Raw genomic sequence first — 15,729 nt, forward strand, 5'->3', positions numbered from 1 at the left:
CTGAGGGCTCTATGGGTATGTCAGTCTGTTTATTATTGTGCCGGACAGAGTAACTGTCAGGATCACAGTACAGGCTCCATGACTTGTAATAGAATCCAAGCCCACAGTCAGCACTGTCTCCTTTCCTCCCGATTCCTTTATAAGTCACTCCTATCCAGGCTCCATTTCCACTCCACTCAGCCTCCCAGTAACAGCGACCAGTCAGACTCTCTCTGCACAGAACTTGGAGCCACCAGTCAAATCTATCTGGATGATCAGGATATGGCTGCTCTGCCCCCACTGTCACCTTCCTGTTCCCCTCTGACAGAGACAGGTATCTGTATGCAGTGTTGGGGTCCAGCGTCAGCTGGCAGGAGTCTGTAGGCAAGAGGAAGAGCGATTAATCCCATGACGAAGCCCAGCATCTCCATCATTATCACTGTCACACCTCACACACTCACTAACGCAGAACTCGCTCCAATACACACATTTTATTCCCAATGTACCTATGTGAGACTGTGAGACTCGCTGGGGACCGAACTGCACTTTAGTCTGCGCTCTATTATTCTGTACGATACATAGAATATAAACACAGCACAGCGTCCCCTAACGAAGCAGGAATTAAAGTATGTGAAATAGCTCAGGAAATGTCGGACGGCCGCGCGACGCCGGCGGGAAAACGCGCCGAAATGCTGCGCGTGGGAAAATAACGGGCTTAATTACAGGAAAACAATATTATAAACAGCATTCATCAAACACGTTAAATATGAAACTGTACCCCAAAGAGTACCACTAAACGTTAATCTGAATTTACTTCAAAATAAGAACTTCCTTCAAACCACTTCGGACACATACCTCCCTCCAGCAGCGTTCAGCACCGACTAACGATGTGTCGGTCGCGAACGAGCCGATCAAAAGATCCGGATCCGGACCGAGAGACATTCTTATATTAAAAAAAACGCCTCGACGGTCGAGCGCACCATGCTGCTCTGACTATGACTGAAGTCTGTGTTAACGGAGTGCGAGCCGCGCGACCAATCATGTGCTGAGGCAGACAAGTTTCATACCATCAGGTTAATCGTAGGGAGGGGCTGGGGTGCGCGTGCTGACGGTGTACAGGTGCAGAGCAGGAGGGAGGGAGGGAGAGGAGGAGAGAAAGAGAGGGAGTGCGGTGCGCGAGTAGTAGGAAACATGAGTGATAGTCGGGTACGAAGGATGTGCTGGTCTGACCCCCCCAGCCTGTGAATACATAATGTATTTCTACAGAAGTTCCCAGACTACTGTTTTTATTTAAGAAAGTAGTCATCTTTAAACCTAAACCAGCCTTTTTAAATAAAAAAGGAAAAAAGCACACATAACAATAATTGTGTGAATGCTACCATGAAGTAGTATTAATGATATAAAAAATAAAAACATGCTAACAAACTTACATTTATGTAAGTCTGGTCTGGTCCTGCACTCTCCACTGTGGTCCACACTACAGCAGAAGCAGAATGACATAGTACAGGTGGATCCATTTATTTAATTGTTGCATTTTCTCCACATACACTGCAGGTGCAGACACACATTCTATACTCACTTCAATTTCTCTAGTTTACATTTGGGATCCTCCAGTAAAGCAGAGAGCAGCTTCACTCCTGAGTCTCCTGGGTGATTGTAGCTCAGGTCCAGCTCTCTCAGGTGTGAGGGGTTTGACCTCAGACCTGAAGCCAGGGAAGAACAGCCTTCTTCTGTGACTCTACAGCCTGACAGCCTGCAGAGGGACAGACAAAATAGTTCCAATAGATAAGATCACTTCACCAGTATTACATTTAAGTAAATGTGACAACTCCAATAAATATTTCAATAATTTCAGTGTAGAATAAAGAGTAAAACTGACCTCAGTATCTCCAGTTTACAGTGTGAATCTCCCAGTCCAGCAGAGAGCAGCTTCACTCCTGAATCCTGCAGGTCATTGTCACTCAGGTCCAGCTCACTCAGCTGAGTGGAGTTTGATCTGAGAGCTGAAGCCAACACTTCACAGCATTTCTCTGTGAGTCTACAGCTGTTCAGGCTGGAAAAGGACGTATTAAGACATAAATACATACACCACACACAGGTATATCAAATAAAATATCAAAATAAACATTTTTACTTTTAAATACAATAAGTGAGGCAGCATATACTTCAAAAGGAACTAGACAATCTGCTCATGTTCCTCATGTTTCTTGTCATGAAGAATAATGTGACTACTTTCAATTCAAAGCACAGATACCATGAAAAGTCTAGTGGATCAGGATTGGATCAATGTGCACAGATGAGCAGATTTTGCTACAATACAGTTTCTCCTGTGAGTTTTCCATGACTTTGGCTATTTGCTGTACATTGTCATAAGTCATGCATTCCGAAATCCCGTTCTGCATTGTCCTAAATATTTCAATAATTACTGATTACAGTATGGAATAAAGATCGAGTAATACTGACATCAGTATCCCCAGTTTACAGTGTGGAATACCCAGTAATACTGACCTCAGTATCTCCAGTTTACAGTGTGAATCCCCCAGTCCAGCAGAGAGCAGCTTCACCCCTGAATCCTGCAGGTCATTGTCAGTCAGGTCCAGCTCTCTAAGCTGAGAGGAGTTTGATCTGAGAGCTGAAGCCAACACTTCACAGCATTTCTCTGTGAGTCTACAGCTGTTCAGGCTGGAAAAGGAAACATCTTAAGACATAAATACATACACCACACACAGGTATACCAAATAAAATATCAAAATAAACATTTTTACTTTTAAAATACAACAAATGATGAAGTATATACTTACTCAGATGAATAGATGTCGGTACAATACAGCTTCTCCTGTGAGTTTACAGTGTATTTTCTCTATTTGCGGTACATTTTCATAAGTCATACATTCCCAAATCCTGTTCTGTATTGTCTTACAGAGCCAGTTTGAATAAGGCTATGAGAGTGAACATGCTCTAAAATACATTCATTACCTGGGAAATTTAAATATATCAGATATTTTGTTGTTTCCCTGTCCTAGTCAGCAATACAAATAGTTTTTTCTTGAGACTCCCCAGCTGAGAGGAACCTGCATTTTAATGACCATACAAGGTGAGTTACCCTGAGACTCTGTAATATATGCATAAGATTTTTTTATAAAGCTCTGAGCAGCGCTGGGGGTCAGTGATCAGCACTACAGCCGACCCAGGGGTTCTAGGGTTTTGGGTTCAGTTCCTGCCAGGGATATGTGTGTGTGTGTGTGTGTGTGTGTGTGTGTGTGTGTGTGTGTGTGTGTGTGTGTGTGTGTGTGTGAGTTTATGTGAGATCTGAATGTCAAGAAAAGCTTAAGTTTTTTTAATTATTATTTCTTTATATGACTTTTGAATTGCTGACACCATGACTGAAATCCTTATTTTCTGAGTTTCTGTACCTGAGAACCTGTTGAATTTCCAAAATACTAATCAGACGATTATCAATCCTGTCAGATAGGGATGAAATAGTGATGCTTTATTCACCCCCCTGGTAAAATAGTGCTGTCGCCTCTCTGATCTTGCTCTCTCTGACACACACATACAGGTCAGAGTGCAGGGTTGGCCAGCATCCAGCCCCCTGAAGCTGGGGGGTAAAGGCCTTGCTCAAAGGTCCAAAACCAGCATCACTCTGTCGGCCAGGTATTTAAACCAGTGACCTTCTGACCACAGGCATAGAGTCCGAACCCACTGGACCACACACCACACCAAGGATGTTAAAAGATATATATATATATCCTACAGTATATAAAATTAGAAAGAATTCCTAGGTGGTTGTTATAAATACACTCTAATTGTTTTGATAAAAGCAGAATCATGAATAACATCTGTACTTCTTTAGCAACAGATGGATGTAAGATCACTTACAGAGCTGTCCTAGATTTCTTGATCACAGGCAGCAGCCTCTGAAGACCTTCATCTGATCTGATGTATTTCTTCAGATCAAACACATTCAGCTCCTTATCTGACATCAGTAACACAAAGGCCAGAGCTGACCACTGTGTAGGTGAGAGGTCTGCTGCTGAAAGGCTTCCTGAACTCAGGTATCTTTGTACTTCCTTTATTAGAGAATTGTCACCCATTTCATTCAGACAGTGGAACAGGTTGATGGTCCTTTCTGCAGATAAATTCTCTTGTATTTTCTTCTTGATATATTGAGCTGTTTTCTTACTGTTATGTGAACTGGTTCTTGTCTGGCCCAGTAGCCTTTTTAACAGACTCTTACTGGAGTCTGTTGAGAGGCCAAGGAGGAAGCGGAGGTAGAGGTCCAAGTGTCCATTCTTGCTCCTTAATGCTTCATCCACTGCAGTCTTCAGCAGGTCAGCTGATGAGTTTGACAGAAACATGTATAAAGCAGCAAGATACTCCTGGATGCTCAGATGCACAAAGCAGTACACCTTCTCCTGGTACAACCCATACTCCTCTTTAAAGACTTCTGTGCACACTCCAGAGTAAACTGCAGCCTCTGTGACATCAATGCCATTCTCTGTCAGATCTTGTTCATAAAATATGAGATTGCCTTTCTCAAGGTTATGAAAAGCCAGTTTGCCAAGTTTTAAAAGGAATTTCTTCCCAGATTTAGTCCATTTATTAAGCTTGATTTTATGTTTTTTCATATACTTGTCATTTTTTAAACTCGTCTGAAAGATCAGGAAGTGTGTATACATTTCAGTCAGAGTCCTTGGAAATTCTCCACTGTCAGACTCACTAAAAAGACTCTCAAGAACAGTGGCTGAAATCCAGCAGAACACAGGTATGTGGCACATGATGAAGAGGCTCCTTGATGATTTCACATGTGTGATAATCCTGCTGGCCAGGCTCTGATCACTAAATCTCTTCCTGAAATATTCCTCCTTCTGGGCATCATTGAAACCTCGTATCTCTGTCACCTGGTGGACACACTCAGCAGGTATCTGATTGGTTGCTGCTGGCCGGGAGGTTATCCAGAGGAGAGCTGATGGAAGCAGATTCCCCTTAATGAGGTTAGTCAACAGCACATCCAGTGACGTTTTTTTTGTTACATCAAACCAACTCTCATTGTTCTGAAAATCTAGAGGAAGGCGACACTCATCCAGACCATCAAAGATCAACAAAACTTTGTACCTAAACAGTTCAGCGGATTTAAATGATTTCAGTTCTGGGAGAAAGTGGTGAAGCAGATCAATCAGACTGTATTCACCCTTAATCAAATTCAGGTCCCGGAAAGGAAGAGCAAATATGAAGTGAATGTCCTGGTTTGCTTCTCCTTCTGCCCAGTCAAGAATAACTTTCTGCACAGAGACTGTTTTCCCGATACCTGCCACCCCTTTAGTGAGTACAGTTCTGATAGGTGTCTCACGCCCACATAAGGGTTTAAATATATCATTGCACTTGACTGTAGTATCTTCTGTTCGCCTTTTCTTGGATGCTGTTTCAATCTGTCTCACTTCATGTTCATCATTGACTTCTCCAGTCCCACCTTCAGTTATGTAGAGTTCTGTGTAAATCTCTTTGAGAAGTGTTGGCTGTCCTTCCTTAGCTTTCCCTTGAAATACACACTCAAACTTTTGCTTCAGGTTACATTTGATTCTACGCTGACATTGCAACAGAAGATGCCCTGAAATGAAATGAGAAAAAAAAAATTTTTTAAACTCCATCTCTCCATTTTCTAAAGCTGCTTAATCCCAACTGGGGTCATGGGGAGACTGGAACCCATCCTGGAAACAGGCAGGAACCAACCCTGGGCAGCACAACACACCACAGGGCACATACACTCATATGCACACAACTAGAGGGCCAATTTAGACACACCAATCAACTTATCCTGCATGGTTGTGGACTGTGGGAGGAAACCTGAGCCCCCAGTGAAAACCCATGTGAACACGGGGAGAGCGTGCGAACTTCACACAGTAAGGACCTGTGACCAAACCCAGGAACTTCTCACTGTGAGGCAGCGGTGCTAACCACTAACAATCAAATTACATCAAATGATAAACTGAAATTTAATACACATTTTTTTATAAACTATTTCTCTGTGGCAAATCAAACACACACTGGATGAGGTACAGCTCTTACTCTTCTCCAGCATGTCAGCGAGATCATTCTGCTCCATGGTCCTCAGGATGTACAGTGTGATCTTCAGAGCTCCCTCTCTACCACAGGTCTTCTGCATCTGACCATCACTGTCCAGGTCATTGTCCTCCTCCAGCTGAGGCTCAGAGCATTCTGGGTCATACTGATCCAGGTACCTTTGGAATTTCATCAGCTCATCCTTCAGAAACATTTGAGCTTTTTTCTCCAGTAACTGAAATGAACAGTTACAGTTTAATTATTATCACTCCGGGCATCATATCATTTTATTATTTTATTTGTGAATTAGTTGTAAGTATCCACACTTTGACAGGATCAACTAATTATCTGTAGAAGATGTACGTCAATTTAGATAAAATTTTAGAAAATATACTTCAGTAATAAATGCACCTTGAAGATGGATGATAAGTCTCCTTTATCTGGGTGTGCATTAGACTTTTTCACCTGGTCCCTGTGAATAAAACAAAAAATATCCATCCATTAATCCATCCATCCATCCTCCAGCCACTTATCCCGGTTTGGGGGCAGGGTGGGGGTGTCTACTTCAGACAGCAGAAGGCCTAAGATAGGGTTTCACCCTGGGGTGGGTGGGGGGGGATTCTAGTCCATCACAGGGCACAGACACACAGAGGCTGTCATATGTCATGGGGAATTTAGAAAGTAGCCTAAACACGTGTTTTTGGACGGCAGGAGGAAACCCATGTGATAGAGGGAGAGCGAGCAGCTGCAGACAGACAGGGGGCTCAGCCTCCAACTCTGGGGGGGGTGAAGCCACAGCGCTGCCCTCTGTGCCGCCGCTAAAATAGGCATTTTATGGAAAGACAAAGGTCCTGCACTGACACTGACCACCACTGCTGCTGCTTGGGGGAATAATAACCTACATTTGTATTTAAATAGATGTAACTGGCATCCATTGTGACACCCCACACTGCTGACATCCCGCACTTTGATTAGCATGTTTTGGATGTTCCCTCGTGTTAATAGCTGATTAAAAAGGCTGGTTCTGAGCTGATTAAAAAGGCTGGTTCTGTCCTGGGGGTCAGACTGGAGAACCTGGCGGAGGTGTCTGAGAGGAGAATGCTGAAAAAGCTTCTCAGCATCATGGACAACCTCTCCCACCCCATGTACGCAGCCATGATGGGTCATCAGAGCTCCCACAGCAAAAGACTAACTGCCTCCAAATGCAGAACCGAACGCCACAGGAAATCCTTTCTACCGGTGGCAATAAGACTGTATAACTCTTCCTCATTCTGTAGATGACCTTTTCAGAATCTGTCATTAAGACTCATTTGGATCGTGCAATATTACTCCTCTGTTTGTTATCGATGGTTTTATCCATCATCACATGCTGCTTTTGCAATTATTCAAGGCACAAACACTTAGTCACTTTTCATTACACTTGCACTAATAATCTATTTTATTATGTTTGTTATAGCTTAGTTATAGTTTTTTCTTTTTTAACTTTTTACAGACTATGAGTATTTATGTGTATTTATATAGTTACAATACAGTATCACTCATAGTTATTTTGCACTATTATTTTCTTCACCTTACCTTTATTCCTATTGTTGCACTGAGCGTGTAAAGGACAAAAGAATTTCCCTCGGGATAAATAAAGTTTTTTCTTATCTTATCTTATCTTAAATTCCCTCTCGTTTCTCTTTCGGCTCCAAAAAGGAGCTGGAATTGCCCACATAGGGGCCCCTACCCATGTCAGCCAGGCCCCCCAGAGAAGGTAATCTGCTCTGCAGCAACTACCTTTTAATTCAGCAATTTTATTTCCCATCCCCTGTTTAGTAAAAAACAATGAAATAAAAGAAAGAATGATTAAGTAGCCTGTGCATTCATAATGATCTTGTAACGCTGAATGCACGGAGATGAGGCAGACCCTGAAATGCAGGAGGCTGATCTATTTATTTTAAAGCTGGTTGCACCAAAAGCCCAAGGGATAAGGCAGGCGGATAGTCGGGTCGAAAGCCGGTGTGTCAGTCCTACGAAGACAGACGAGACATGGAGACGACAGGGCAGGAATCAGGATGGAGGCAGATCAGGACGACAGGGCAGGGAAAGCAGGCAGGGCAGGCAGGCAGAGACGACAGGGGAAGCAGGGCAGGGAAAGCAGGCAGGGCAGGCAGACAGAGACGACCGGGGAAGCAGGGCAGGGAAAGCAGGCAGGGCAGGCAGACAGAGACGACAGGGGAAGCAGGGCAGGGAAAGCAGGCAGGGCAGGCAGACAGAGACGACCGGGGAAGCAGGGCAGGTACGACAGCAGGACACGGAGAGACAGGCAGGGCAGGAGGGCAAGACACGAGACAGAGAAATGCTTAGCAAATGTCATCGGGAATGGCAACAATACTTCACAACTTCGGGAGCTTGTTATGAGGTTAAGCAGCCTGGTCTGACTGTGATATTCGACTGCTCCTGTGCCACCCCTGGGGGCCTGACAGATCTGTTATAAGAAGCTGAGTATTAGTATCTCTCAGATTTTTAACGCATTTTGAGAATGAGGTACACACTAGCCTTGGTTTCGTGGGCAGCTATAACAGATGTAAAATATAGAAAATATATCTTCTGACTCAGCAACTTATATCCATTAATGTGATTGTAATTTCACTGTTTTACACCCACTGCATTTGAAGTTTCAACAACTGGCAAGTAACACCTTCTCATATATATCAAGTTGATTTTACTTTTTTTTTTTTAAATTTACTTTTATTTTAATATTAAGCGGCATAACATCTCCTTCATATCTGTTCAGAGGTGACAGTTGACATAACAGCCACCTCTGACCACGTTGAATGTGTCTCCACAGCCACCAGTAGCTTGGCCCCTTTGACTGGTCCTGTAAAATCCAACTGGATACTTTGCCAGGGACATGCTGGCCAATCCCAGGGATGCAGTGAGACCAGGCTTAAGGGCTCTTCTCAGCAAACTGCAACGTGTCGTCCTGTTAGTCACTGGATAATTTTCAGAAATCGATCTGCTGGTCTATTCTCCCAGGGAAGAGTCCGATCAGTGATAAGAATTCTGAATTCTAGAGTCTCAGTCCTGAACTTTATATTGTGAATCCGGATGCTACGTGTTTATTAGCTGGCCAGTACAGGTCAGTACAGGTCAGTCAGACTATAGGGGAGGGGTATTGATAAAGGTGGGGCCGCCTTTATTCAGGCTACGGGGAACCTACACTGGGCACCCAGGAGCAGCGTCCAGTGCTGCATGCAGTTTGCAGCCAGGGCTGGTGTCCCTGAATATGGACTGGAAATGGATGTCAGGGGCTGATGGTCCATCATTTGGGTGAATCCTCATCCGGATGGGTAAGTGTGGAAGTTTTTAATCCGGATACTGCCCAGGGTTTCTTTTTAAATTTCTCATTTCTTCGACATTTTCTGAAGCACAATCTATTAGTTTGTCTTCTCCCAATGGTGTGGGACACCATGGCTGCCAGTTCACTTGGGGAGTCATCGCAGGTGAGCTCGAGTGGCAAAGATGTGTCAAAATGTGCCAACACCCTCTTGCTCATTAGCACTATTTTTCCCACTTGGACACAGACTCCCACTCTTTCAACCATGACCATGATTTGCTCTCCTTCAGTTGTTCATGCAGAGTCTTTAGCAGGACGGGCACCTCAGGAGACGGACAGGGCTTGGCACACACCTTGGGGGTTGGGTGGACCTCAGAGGAGATCTTTGGAGATGGATGAAGCTCGGATGCCTCGGAAGATGGGCATAGTACCTAAAAGGATAGGTGGAGCTCAGCTGGGATCAGGACGGGTTCTTCAGGGATCTCATCAGGAACTGGTGTAGCAGCAATGTCTCCTGGACAGGGTGTAGAGGTGTCTCCTGCAGGGCAGGGCATTGGAGAACTTGCTTGCCTCCACCACTTTTTCTTCCTGTGCTCTACTATGGTAGGAAGAGCTGCAGAGGGTTATCTGCCCCTAACAGAAACCTCTGTCGCAGGCCACAGGAAAACAGTGGACACGTCCTCAGACACTTCAGGAGATGGGCGACACTTGGACACCTCACAGTCAATTACTCCCTGTAGCTCTGCCAGCAGACGGCAGATCTCCACAGCTTATTGGGGGTCCGAGCCAGGGTTGAGCTTGGAGAGCATTGTGTTCACCAACTGGAAGAGATCCACAGTTTTTGGTCTTCGTCTGCCAGTGCACAGACAGGGCGGGGCCTGGTTAGGTTAATACCATTATTGAGGGCACCTGTAGGGAGGCTGGCCTTATAAAGGGGTCCCATCTCTCTCTCAGGAGACACTTTTCTTCATTCGCACCTTTTGACTTTTCTCCTTGCACTGGCATTTTTTTTTTTCTCTCTTCCCTTATTTCTTTATCTTTTTGTCTCTCTCTCACTCTCTCTCTCTCTACATATATATGTTACATGTGTGTGGAGTTTGCATGTTCTCCCCATGTCGTCGTGGGGATTCCTCCGGTTTCCACCCATAGTCCAAAGACATGCTGAGGCTAATTGCAGGAGTGCATGTGTGAGTGAATGGTGTGTGAGTGTGCCCTGCGATGGGCTGGCCCCCCATCCTGGGTTGTTCCCTGCTTCGTGCCCGTTGCTTCCGGGATAGGCTCCGGACCCCCCCGAGACCCAGTAGGATAAGCACTTTGGATAATGGATGGATGGATAGACAATATTGTTTATTGTTGATCTAATTTAAATTTACTGCAGTTTTGCTTTAAAACTTCAACTTTAGTTGCCGTGCTCCTTTTATATTATGGTGTGGAATGAGTCTGCCATAACACTCTAGGCTCTGGAGAGGCTCCTGATACAGAGGGAGATGCAAGAAGAGACTCGGCAGGGTCTCCACCTCCCAGAGAAGGAAGTGAGGGGACGCCACCAGGGGGGGGTCGTTCCCGAGTGCCTCTTAGTTTGGGCCTCAGTCTCTCTTCTTGCCTGACAGACTCCACTGGTCCCAGCCCTGCAGCCCTGGCGGCGCCTCTCAGCCCAGCACTACTGTCCCCTTGGCTCCCCCTGGTCCTGCTGGCCTCCCGAAGCCCGGGGTGGCTCGTGTTCCGGGGTCGACACCACGCTTCCTGGGGTCCAGAGGACCTCCTAGCTCAGCCCCGTTCCCTCATCCCCCATCTCAGTTTTTGCCCCAGTGCTCTGTCCCGCCTTTCCTACTCCCTGGTGTGTGGTTCCCCCCTGGTTGCCTGGTCCTCACCCTGGTGACCCTTCACTTGTCCACCCTGTTCTGGTCCACTTTGTGTTCCATGTTGCTGTGTTGCCCCAGTCTCATCTCATGTGTCTCTTGCTAGTCCCTGCTTGTTTGGTACCCCTCTTGGGGTACTCAATTTATGGTTCGGTCTGTCGTGTCAGGTCACCAAGTGTCCTGTTGGCCCTTCTCCAATCTGGCGTCCCTCTTGTTCCTTGCCTTGCTGCTTGGGCCCTGTAGGTCCCCCCCTCGGTCTGCCATGTGCGCCCGGAGTGCACGGATTGGGGAGGGGGAACTGTCACGCCCTGTATTCCTGCCTCTCTCATTCTCTCTCTAGTGTGGCTCGATAGAGCCACACCTATTACTCATTCGTGCTCCCTCTCGTTTCAGCCCTCCTGTGGATCACTCCAGCTGCCCCTTGTCTGTTCCCTCATTAGTTGTGTATAACAGTGCCTGCCAGTCATGTGCTCCTGAGTCTTGAGGTCATTGATGTTGTCCCAGTATGTGCACTGTAAGGCCTGGGTGAAATCGCTTTTGCTAAACTTCTTTCAACTATGCAATCAGAAATCAGTTCCCCAATAAGAAAAAGTAGGTACTATTCATTGGTTAGTACAGGGTGTAAGATCACATTATAGGCCCCTCCCAGACGAGTTGACCCATATATTTTTATAATCCAGCATGGTGTTGTCCGTTGCCTGTGTGGTACCGGTACAATGACCCCAATCGCAACCAGTCTCTCTTTCTCTGCATTGAATGTGTTGGAGATAAGATATTTGGGGTCAACTGTCCAAAGTAATGGAGATTGCAATAAAAAACTGAAGAGGAGGGTAGAGACAGGATGGAGTGGATGTGGAAGAGTGGCAGGAGTGATGTGTGACAGAAGCATATCTGCAGGGGGGTGTCTTGTGTTTGTTTACATGTATATTTGCCTTTGATAGTTTAATATATTAGTATAGTTTTGTTTAGTATATTCATTTACGAGTTAAAATGCCAAACCTCGCGAGAATGAGCCGCTGCGTTCAGTGAACGGCGTAATAAAGCTTTTTTCTCTCTCTCTTTCATGGATGGTACAGGGAGCAGACATATTGCATGGCTCTCCGTAAATTGTGTTAAACTTCATACATATTCATGAAGGAAGGTAGCACCAGTGATTACAGGGACTTTAAAGGCACAAGCTTCGTTTCATGACAAGCAGCCAACGAAGTATTTGCTTTATTTCATTTTGTAGTTTTCATTTATCTTAATGTTATGTATCGTGTCTATCATCGATGTATTTATATTATGTTTTATTAAAAAAATGTAGTTCTCACGGTGTGAAGTGTGCTGGTGTACCGTGTGCTGACCTGATGGAGAAACGGTGGATTCGTCAGCCGAATGAGCCACGTCCAAGCAATAAACGCCCGTTTTAAAGTACCGACCTGTGCCTGTGTTGTCATGAAGAGAGTTACAGTGACTATATTTCTAGATGATTTGTTCATGATTTGTGCTACAGTAGGAACTGAGGTGAGTTTACCCTCAAGTAAAGTGTCATCGTAAAATCTTACCTTGCAATATAAAATATCTATATTATTCCAGGATCTTATTCCTGTGCGGCAAGAAATTGAAGAAGAGGGTACAGACAGGGTGGAGTGGGTGGGGAAGAGTGACAGGAGTGATGTGTGACAGAAGGGTGTCTGCAGGGGGGTGTCTCGCTTTATTTAAATGCACATTTACCTTTGATCTGATGGAAATGGTCCCTCTCTGACGCCGATTGATCGGTCCATTGACCTGTCACTCTTCATGGAAACACAGCTGGGTACAGGTGAGCCTGCTCTCTCCATCAGGACACTATGGACAATGGGAGGAAAAATCCTCATTATTTAAACATGGTCCATATATCCATCCATCCATTTTCCAAACCGCTTATCCTATTGGGTCGCAGGGGGGTCCGGAGCCTATCCCGGAAGCAATGGGCACGAGGCAGGGAATAACCCAAGATGGGGGGCCAGCCCATCGCAGGGCACACTCACACACCATTCACTCACACATGCACACCTATGGGCAATTTAGCAACTCCAATTAGCCTCAGCATGTTTTTGGACTGTGGGGGGAAACCGGAGTACGGGGAGGAAACCCCAAGACGACATGGGGAGAACATGCAAACTCCACACACATGTAACCTAGGCGGAGACTCAAACCCGGGTCCCAGAGGTGTGAGGCAACAGTGCTCACCACTGCACCACCATGCCACCCCCGATGTATTTATGTTATGTTTTATTAAAAAAATGTAGTTCTCACGGGGTGAAGTGTGCTGGTGTACCGTGTGCTGACCTGATGGAGAAACGGTGGATTCGTCAGCCGAATGAGCCACGTCCAAGTAATAAACGCCCGTTTTTTAAAGTACCGACCTGTGCCTGTGTTGTCATGAAGAGAGCTACAGCGACTATATTTCTAGATGATTTGTTCATGATTTGTGCTACAATAGGAACTGAGGTGAGTTTACCCTCAAGTAAAGTGTCATCGTAAAATCTTACCTTGCAATATAAAATATCTATATTATTCCAGGATCTTATTCCTGTGCAGCAAGAAATTGAAGAAGAGGGTACAGACAGGGTGGAGTGGGTGGGGAAGAGTGACAGGAGTGATGTGTGACAGAAGGGTGTCTGCAGGGGGGTGTCTTGTGTTTGTTTACATGTATATTTGCCTTTGATCTGTAGGAAAAGGGCCCTTTCTGAAACTGATTGGTTTCTTCATTAACTCTTCACTCTTTATGGAAACACAGCTGGGTACAGCTGAGCCTGCTCTCTCCATCAGGACACAGTGGACAGTCAGAAGAAAAATCCTCACTATATAAATATAATCCATATAATGTGGACAGGGTCACGTTAAATCTTTAGCTGTTTAGCCATCTGCTCTGCCTTCATGTACTTTCATATCCCATGAAGCTCTTGATTCAAACAGGCTTGTTTACAGTTAGTCTTAATGTGAAATAAATTGTCTCACTCATAGTTAAGATTCCAGTATTAAAGGTTTAATATCACTGTTACAAACTCAGTTGCTAGACTTGGCTGTCGTTGCTTTTTATTCCTGTTTATTGATTTATTTGTTTATATGTTTATTGGTATGGCGGCATGGTGGTGCAGTGGTTAGTACTGTTGCCTCACACCTCTGAGACCCGGGTTCAAGTCTCTGCCTGGATTACATGTGTGTGGAGTTTGCATGTTCTCCCCATGTTGTTGTGGGGTTTCCTCCGGGTACTCCAGTTTCCCCCCGCAGTCCAAAGACATGCTGAGGCTAATTGGAGTTGCTAAATTGCCCGTAGGAGTGCATGTGTGTGTGAATGGTGTGTGAGTGTGCCCTGCAATGGGCTGGCCCCCCATTCTGGGTTGTTCCCTGCCTCGTGCCCATTGCGTCTGGGATAGGCTCTGGACCCCCCACGACCCAGTAGGGTAAGCGGTTTGGAAAATGGATGGATGTTTATTTGTTTGTTTATGCTCTACTTCACGACTTGTGACCATTTCTGATAGGATGGATGATCTGTTGGTTATCTCTAGTATAAAAGAACTGGCTGATTGGGAAAGAAAAAGGAGGAGAATGAAGATGCTGAGGTCTTTTTATTAATCTACACGTATTAACATGTTCCACACTGAGCCAGCCCTGGCTAGGAGCCCTTTCTGCTTTTATATTATGGCCTGACTATAGACCCAAAGAAACATGCATGCCAGTGGGCTGTAACAGTCGTTTTACCATAAATCACAATGTTCTTCACAACACGACCCTGACAGTGTTCCTGTCTTATTCCTGTTCCTTTTACTCCTGTGATCACTGGAATTTTTTATGATTATTACTGATTAGAATTTAAAAAAAAACTCATTGCCACGTTTTTGAGAATATATATTTTTTGAGAATACTGCCACCTCAGCTAGTGGCATAGATGCTGTCGCAACAATGACAATTAATTCCCTGGGAGGGCGGGGGATAAAATTACCCCACAATATATTTTGGTCAGTTCCCAAAAGTCTAAAATGTCTCAAGAAAGTTAAATAAGTTAAAAATGATTACGCTCATTTTCAAAAATGCTGGGAAGATGTTTTAATGTCTGTTCGTAAAGCAGTACAAACACACAGGTTCTGTCTTACCGTACAATTCCCTTTGTTTTAAACTGCACAGGAGGAATTTCAGAAGCAGCTCCCTCCATTTTTGTACCGATCCACACCAGATGACTGCTGCTGGGGCCTCTGTGAACATAAAGGGTATATGTGTATCTTTAACTTATTTATTTATAATATTTGGCCACTGTTTAGGGGTCCCCCCCCCCCCCGGGACTGGTTTGAGTAACAGTGTATGACACCCGCAATACTTAATCCAGCTCCCATATAACACCTGCATTATTAATTCACTGGCACCACCACTGCATGTAAGTGTGTCATACATGCTTGTTTTATTATTGATTCTATTCATTAACTAAAACTGGTAACACTTTACTTCAGGGTACACAAATAATGTAGTATTATGCTATTACTTATG

The 15,729-nt window shown here is 44.9% G+C and overlaps 1 protein-coding gene and 1 long non-coding RNA gene across 2 annotated transcripts in view; one reads left to right on the forward strand and one right to left on the reverse strand.

The window, feature by feature from the left end:
• Positions 1–15,729, reverse strand: part of LOC125739963 (uncharacterized) — a 305,354-nt gene that overhangs the window by 37,832 nt on the left and 251,793 nt on the right. Inside the window, exons 19-25 of the mRNA XM_049010567.1 lie at positions 15,342–15,440; positions 12,937–13,050; positions 6,451–6,511; positions 6,046–6,274; positions 3,859–5,587; positions 2,488–2,661; positions 1,859–2,032 (exon numbers count right to left, since the gene is read on the reverse strand). Of these exons, the coding sequence (XP_048866524.1) occupies positions 1,859–2,032; positions 2,488–2,661; positions 3,859–5,587; positions 6,046–6,274; positions 6,451–6,511; positions 12,937–13,050; positions 15,342–15,440 (2,580 nt within the window). The remainder of the gene's footprint in view (positions 1–1,858; positions 2,033–2,487; positions 2,662–3,858; positions 5,588–6,045; positions 6,275–6,450; positions 6,512–12,936; positions 13,051–15,341; positions 15,441–15,729) is intronic.
• LOC125739972 (uncharacterized) overlaps positions 1–15,729 on the forward strand; it is a 188,638-nt gene that overhangs the window by 228 nt on the left and 172,681 nt on the right. The gene's annotated exons all lie outside the window — the stretch shown is intronic.

Source organism: Brienomyrus brachyistius, chromosome 4, assembly GCF_023856365.1.
Source record: "Brienomyrus brachyistius isolate T26 chromosome 4, BBRACH_0.4, whole genome shotgun sequence".
NCBI lineage: Eukaryota > Metazoa > Chordata > Actinopteri > Osteoglossiformes > Mormyridae > Brienomyrus > Brienomyrus brachyistius.